Source organism: Didymella exigua, assembly GCF_010094145.1.
Source record: "Didymella exigua CBS 183.55 unplaced genomic scaffold M421scaffold_44, whole genome shotgun sequence".
In the NCBI taxonomy this organism is placed as follows: Eukaryota; Fungi; Ascomycota; class Dothideomycetes; order Pleosporales; family Didymellaceae; genus Didymella; species Didymella exigua.
In genome coordinates this window covers 2778-10310 of record NW_022984818.1, presented here as the reverse complement: position 1 = coordinate 10310, position 7533 = coordinate 2778, and the positions used below count along the sequence as shown (strand labels likewise).

Below are 7533 nucleotides of genomic sequence, written 5' to 3'. Positions count from 1 at the left end.
AGGAACTAGTATAAGCTATAGGGCGCAATAACTTATAACATAGACGCTTATTCCTATACTTATAAGTTATCCTATAGTAAGTCCTATTAGAGCTTGGCAACCTCTTTTAGGGTACTAGCTACTAGTATATTATTGCAAAAATATACTACTCTATTACTAGTCACCTTTACTAGTATTGGTATTGCTAAGCTTACTGTAAAAGCTTATACTAGCTATTACTATTATAGCTAGAGTCTTACTTATACCTTAGGGTTCGTAGAGACAGTAACTATATTTAGTAAAGTCTAGATTAAACAGCTTTTAGCTAGCATATATTAAAACCCTAAGAGAGTTACTACTTAACAGTACTTACTGTTGTAGTTATATCTTATTTAAAAGCCTTAGTAAAGTACTGTGGTTACTACGACCCCCCTAGTCTACAGTAGCTATACCTAGTACTTTGTTAAGAAAACTAGGTGCCTAGTAGCATTATAAGTTATACTAGTGACTCTAATCCTAGTCCCTGAACTTAACTAGGCTGCTTTTATCACTATTACAAATAATATACTGTCGCAGCAGATATCATGCCTATTTACCAGCCAATTCAGGGGTGCAAATGTATGTACATTTTGCCTCTATTTTGGCTGCAACAGTTATGAGCCCGGACGCTGAAGCTGCGCAAGCAAAGGTTGAATGGATTTTCGTGTTCCATGGGTGACCATAGCCGAGCCTTGGCATGGTACCTGCTTAACTAGGGCTACCATCTAGAGCATAGTGTAGAGCATCACGAAGAAGGATTCACCTACTTAGCACATTAGGCATTCTGCTGCGTTGTGTCACCTCTAATTATGCGGTCCTGGTTGGACGTGAGGGGGTGTGTCGCAGCAGATATCATGCCTATTTACCAGCCAATTCAGGGGTGCAAATGTATGTACATTTTGCCTCTATTTTGGCTGCAACATATACCCTAGTACTTTGTTAGAAAACTAGGTGTATAAGTGCTCTATAGTAAGGACTCTAGTATCTTTATAAGAAACTAGTAGTACATTAAGCACCTGTAATAGTAAAATATTAGATATAAGACCTACTGTAAGTATTACTAGTAGGCATTCTATTTATAGGCTTTACCTTTACTAGTCCTTAAATCTCCTAGAGAGAGACTAGTATATTTACTCTCTTTAGCAAATATTACCTCTAAAAAGCCCCTAAAGAGGACGCTTTAAAGAAAAGACTAACTAGCCTATTTACAAGATGCTAGAGTCTATTAAGCTCCCTAAGCTTAAAGGTAGTCTTAACTATAACATCTAGGCTATTAGAATAGAGGCTATTATAGTAGAAAAAGGATATCTAAGTTATATACTTAGTAATCCTGCTACTATAGTAGATAATACTAAAACCCTAGATAAAAATGCCTATAAGACAACAGCTTTAATTAAACTAGCCTTAGAGGATATCCCTCTACTACAAACTAGATTTATAAGCAATCTATTTATTCTTTAGAATACACTTAAAAATCTATACAAGGCTAAAGGATTTAGTAGTGAGTTCCTATTATCTAAGGAGCTAATAAACACTACTCTTAATAGCTATAAAGGCAATCTAGAAGAGTATATTAACTCTTTTAGAAGAGTTATTAATAATCTAGAGTCTAGAGGTATTAGTCTGCTAAATAAATTTATTATTGCTCTCCTACTTAATAATCTAAGTAAGGAATATAAGTATATAGTAACTATTATTACGTAGTCTATTAGAACTTCTAATACTATAACCTTAGAAGAGATAGTAATGTAGTTACTAGATAAATCTAGAAGAATTAGGTCTTTTAAGACTATTAATAGAGGTAATACTGTAAGAGAGCCTTATAGTAGTAAAGATTCTTCTAGTTATAGCAATAATATAGAAATGTCTATGCAGACTAAGGATAATAATAGTAAGTAAGTAAGATTTCAATTTAGAGTGCTGCCTAGTTCCCTTTTAGGTCTATGAACACTATGTACTCGCTTTCGTGATTAGGGCCAACATGCTCTATTAGAGCTAAAAACCCCCGCCTTGTCTGTGTCTGTTGCCTTCTGTCATAGTCCTGTCTAGTACCTGTCTGTGCTGCCCTATAGTAGGGGAGCAGAAGGGCTTGTGTGGGTGTTAGCCTATAGCTGTAAATAGGGACCACCCCCTAGTGTCAGTCTGTTCCACCTCTAGCGCCACTTAAAACTGCTCTAGCAGTCCTGTGTCCAACAGCCACCTGCCTGCTGCTACAACCTTCTCCTGGTTTATTAGAATTCGTGGGAGATCTGTTGTGCCTGCCCTTTCCATCAGCTTGAGCCTCGCCTCCCTCTAGTCTAGGCAGAACGAGAGGACGTGGCTAAGAGTCTGCCTAGGGTGTCCGCACGTGCAGTCAGGGTTGGTGCCTAGTACCCTAATTTGTGCTAGCCACGCCTTGAGCCCGAGGACCTCTGTGCGTAGCAACACAATTGCTGTAGCTACGTGTTTGGGAACGCCGTTATATAGATGCAGTGGCTGGAAATCCCAGCTCTCCTTCCATGTAGGCGCCAACCTGTGAGGTTTTGCTGCCTAAAGCTCCCATCTCCTCCTCCATCTGTCCGTAAGGTCCATGGCAATCTCCTTAATCGTGCTCCTTAACTGTATCTGCCTTCTGTTAGGCTTGTTCCTTAGACCTGTGGCGGCAGCCTCAGCCTGCCTACGCGCTATTTGTTTATTAATAAGTTTTCTCCCTATTTAGCGGGCGCCCTCTATGTTAGTTTGTGGCTGAGTGAGGATCCTCGCTGGCCTGCCCCATCTTGCTGCTTGTCCACCTGTAGTAGCTAAGGCCTATACTTTGTTAAGTGTCTCTTTAATCCTCTTTGTGACTAGGTGATTTGTTGTTATAACTGCCCTTTAGAGGGTTACTGCCTGTATGTACAGGGATAGTGGCGGTGTTCTGCTCTCTTTCTTAATTGCAGCCACTAGTGTTCTCTTATAGGCCCCTAGCGTCCGCCTCAGACACTTGTTCTAGACCACCGCTAGCTTGCAAATCTTTGCCTCGTCTATGCCTTTGCCTCCCTGCCCTGTTGACCATATCTGGGATCTGTATACCATAATTAGACGTGCCACTACTGTGTATACTAATTGTGACTTGCAGACTGATGGGCCCTATAACAATGCTATAATCCTAGACATAGCGTGGAACGCCATCTCTCCTTTTGTTGCTACCTTCTAGATGTGCGTTTTCTACAAGAGCTTTAGGTCTATCTATACTCTAAGTACTCTTATTATTGTAACAATCTTAGCTAGCTAGTCTCCTACTATTACTGTGGAGAGGAGGTTGTCTCCCTTGTTCTGCTGCCTAGTGAAGTGCATAAGCTAGTATTTCTTAGGGGCAAACCTTGCTCTAAATCTAGATACCTACTGTTTGCATTGCGTGTGGGTGTTTGTAAGTCTCCTGCAGTTGTCTGCTGTAGATAGTCCCTATACTATGATGTTTGTGTTGTCCATAAAGCTAAAGCCTAGGCACTTGTCCTGGACTTTGCTTAGGTCCTCTAGTAGGTTAGAGATGAAGAGTAGGAACAGCACAGGCGACAGGGGGGATCCCTGTGGTATACTAGTGTTCGTCTCTATCTATAGGCTGCTGTAGTTGTTGAAGCTAATCTTTGTCTGTCTGTTTTTAAGGAAGGCCTCTATGTATACAACTATCCACTTAGGGAAGCCTTTATGTTGGAGTACCTATGTGAGGCGATTGTGAGCTACGTTGTCGAATGCTCCGGCCAGGTCAAGTGCAAGCACTGAGACCACTGGCTGACCCGCCCCCTATGCCGTAGTGACTGTGCCTGTGAGGAGTTCTACAGCCGTGAGTGTGGACCTCTTCCTGCGGGCTCCTATTTAATTCTATGGCGTAAGTTCCTTGTCCTCCATTGCGTTCGTGATCTTGTTAGCGACGATCTTTTCTATAATTTTAGCTATTGTGTTTTCTAATGTGATAGGGTGGTAGCTCCCTAGCAGGGAGTAGTCCTTTTTCTTCTCCTTGCGTAGTACAACAGTTGTAGATTCCTTAAGGTGCATAGGTACCTTGCTGTCCTTCAGCACCTAGGAGATTGCTGCAGAGGCTCTATCTGCAATGTCCTCCTTAAGAGTTTTCTATACTTTATTCTGTATCTAGTTAGGTCCTAGTGCCTTGTTATTAGGTAGTGAGGAGATGACCTCCTTTAATTCGTCTAGGGATATCTCTAGCGCCAGGTGGAAGCGTAGGTACTCTGTGATGGGGTTGATGTCTGACAGGTCTGCCGCCCCACTAGCTAGGAAGAAGCGCTCCCCTAGGATCCTGGCCTTCTCCTCGTTTGAGGCTTCGAGTTCGCTTTCTGCTGACCTCTGGAGTAGTAGGACGTTTGCTGTCCCCTCACCCCTGCTCTTAACTTTCTAGCTCTACTTAGATAGGTTCTACAGACCCTTGTTTAGGGCGTTGTCCAAGTTTTTGTTGTTAGTGAGGTCTGCCACTACTTTTCTCCAATGTGCTCTAGCGTTTGACTGCAGGACTCTCTTTAGTCTGTTACAGAGGGCTTTCCACGCCCTTTCGCTGTCTCCTGTGTGGTCCTGTTGTGCTAGTTGTCTAGCCCTCTTTACCTTGTTAAGTATTGTGGCTGCTTCAGGTGACCAATCAGGCCTCGCTCTGTTGCGGGTCTTCTTTGTAGGGCAGTGTTTAGTTAGTGCCTCCTTAACTTGTTTAATAAGGCCTATAATAGCCTCTCCTCCTGTCGCCTAGGTCCAGTTGCCTTAGTTCACAGTATCTTTAATCCTGTCCCAGTCAGCCTTTGCAAGGGCGAACTGCTTGCTTTCCTTCCTGGCTATAGGGCTTGTGTCTATCTAGATCTTAATTAGGACGTGGTCCCTTATAACAGCCTAGTCCTCTCTTAGTTAGTAGGTTGTGACTCTGTCTGCTACAACCCTTGTAGCAAACCCTAGGTCTATAACTAATTAGAGGGGTCCTCTTCTCTAGGTTAGTACCCCTAGTTTGTTTAGGAGCTAGAATCCCTAACTAGCCATGTTAGCACAGAGCTGTTCTGCCTGCAGTTCTCCTAGTGTATTCCTCCCTAACTATTCTAGGTGGTGGGCGTTGAAGTCTCTAATAATTAGAGTTGCAGCGTTGGGCAGAGCGTCCTAGATGGCGTTCCTGATTGCCGGCCATGCTTTGATGGTGTGTGTGGCTTCCTAGCCTGGTATTATAGGCGGGCTGTAAACGTTGATAATGTGGGTCTACTAGCCTTGCGTGCAGACTTAGATTCCCTTAGTAAGGTTAGTAGCTAACGTGCTCTTAACTTTAGTAAGTGGTATTTAGTTGTATATAAGGAATACCACCTTCATCCCCTAGCGTAGGGGGCGGCTTAGTTAGTAGTTCTTGGGGCAGTATGTGTGCCTACCTGTTAAGCTTCCAATCATGGGTTCCTGGATTGCAATGACCAGGAACAACGCCAGGATGACTGAGTCTAGGAGTGGCCTTGCTGCTCCTCCATTCGCATTTCCGCAGTTATATTGGATAATGCCTAGTCCTCTTATTAGGTGGATCGAACGGCTTCCTCAGCTAGCGTGTTGTTGTCTCTAGTTTCTTGACAGAATGTGAATATCCGCTGTTGCCCTAGGGCGCTGGTGGCCCTGCTTATGTGGGTGGGGCAACTGACTGCTGCTCTCCTCTTGTTTCCCCCAGCGACTGGAACGGTTGTCCATTCCGCTTCGTCTCCTCTTGCTGAGCTGGCTCTACTGGCCAGCGTAGAGCCGCTAAGGCTGATGGTTGGTCCTAAGAACCCTTGTCCCTAGTTAGACTAGATCTAGAGCGTCTGCCACTATAGCCTCTGTTTAGTCTCTTTGTTCATGGTCTGAAACATTTGGTAGGCCCTATATTAGCGTGACATCTAGGCCTTGTGTCCCTTCTGCTTGCAACACGCATAGCTGGCTTTCAACTCATTGGTGCTCTTGCAGCTCCTAGTGGCGTGGTCTCTAGCACAGTGCCCACACGCCTCCTTAGTGGCGTTGCAGACAGACTGGGTGTGGCCCCATTTCCAGCACTTGAAGCACTGTCCATCTGTGAGGGAGATGTCCCAGAGCTGAGCTGGGTGCCACTCAGCCCCCATCAGGAAGCCGGACTTGACCAGCTTCCTCTGGTTCTCTTCCGTCCCAACGTTCATGAGCAGGGATCCCTTCGTCTGCTTGCCCCCGTCCCGTCTGGATTTCAGGTTCTTATCGGAGTAGAGCCACGCTACCCTTTCGATCCTGATACCTAGGTTACAGGAGTAGGCTTGGGCAATCCACTCTTTGTTCTCTGCGCATTTTGAGTTCTTAATAGGCGTGTTGAGTGGGATACTAGAGACCATGACTAGGTGTGGCTTCCTGATCAGTTTCATGCCCTCAGCACCTAGTAGGCCAGATTGGATGATCTGGTCGCGACGGGTGGTGTCCCTAACCACCACCAACACCTTGTGCACAGACCTTGGATGGGTTATGATCGCGCGCGCGTCAGGTATCACGACCCGGATGCGCTCTAGCTGCGCTTGGGTAGTCTCTCCCTTAGTTCCCTCCGTCTCTTCCAATCTCAGCTCAACCCTTGCGGGTTGGCTGATTCCCTTGGCCGCCACCTGGCTCCAGGTGCGCGGCCCTCCTTGTCCCTCCTTCTCCTGTATCCTGACCCGGGTGCCCTCCATCTTCTTTTCCATGGCATTGAGCTTCTGGAGCACTGCTTGTAGTGCTCCTAGCCTGCCCTGCGCCGTCGTCGTTGGTGGTGGGGTTCTCAGCCTAGTGGTGAAAATTTTTTCTACCTGGCTGAGAGCTGCCAGGAGGTCGTGGGCGACCTGCGTTGCGCCCTGGATAGTGGTGACTGTGTTAAGTCCTTCTGCTCCCTTCCTCTGTTGTTCTGTTAGTACTCTTAAGATCTCCTTCACTGTCCTTCCCTGCATCTCCTTTCTCTGGTTAGGGTGGTCCCCTTCCTCCCTTCCTTTGTTGGGTCTGTTGCTGGCCAGGCGCGTTGGTACCGCGTCTGGCTGGCCGCCCCCATCTCCTTCGCGCTGCACTCCCTGCATCGCTGCCATCGCGGTGTCGTTGGGTGCGGCTCGACTCGCTGATTCTAATAGTATTGTTCTTAGTATTTTTCAACTAGTTTCTTAGATTTCAATAGAATGGTGTTCTAATAATAGTAACACTAGTAAGACAAGAATAAAGTCTACTATAAAGTGTAACTATTATAAATTAAGGGGACACCTAGAGTCTAGCTGCTATAGAAAATATCCTAGCTTAAGAAAGGATAAATCTATTAATAGTAGTACTATAAGCAAAGAAGAATAAATACTCTTCTCTTCTGCAAAGTCTAATAATACTTCTTGTACTATAGACTTTATCCTAGACTCTAGAGCAACTATACACACTTGCTATATTAAAGAATTGTTTACTAGCCTAAGACCCTCTAATACATCTATTAAGTGGGGTAATACTAGTAATACAATTAAGGCGCAAGGTGTAGGAGAAATAAGCCTAGTCTTTACTAGCACTAAGCAATTAGTTAAATTAACTAATATACTTTAT

The 7533-nt window shown here is 44.8% G+C and overlaps 2 protein-coding genes across 2 annotated transcripts; both read right to left on the bottom strand.

Moving 5' to 3' along the window:
- Positions 1 to 2181: 2181 nt before the first annotated feature.
- On the bottom strand, positions 2182 to 2442 carry M421DRAFT_73891 (uncharacterized protein; the record flags this gene model as incomplete). Its single annotated transcript, XM_033596992.1, has 2 exons — positions 2182 to 2304; positions 2335 to 2442. Coding segments are annotated over 2 exons (231 nt in total), but the record flags the coding sequence as incomplete, so codon positions are not given.
- Positions 2443 to 5839: 3397 nt separating this feature from the next.
- M421DRAFT_300781 (uncharacterized protein) lies at positions 5840 to 7533 on the bottom strand. The gene has a single exon (XM_033589100.1). The coding sequence runs from the start codon at positions 7041 to 7043 to the stop codon at positions 5874 to 5876; it is 1170 nt and encodes a 389-aa protein (XP_033444158.1). The 5' UTR covers positions 7044 to 7533; the 3' UTR covers positions 5840 to 5873.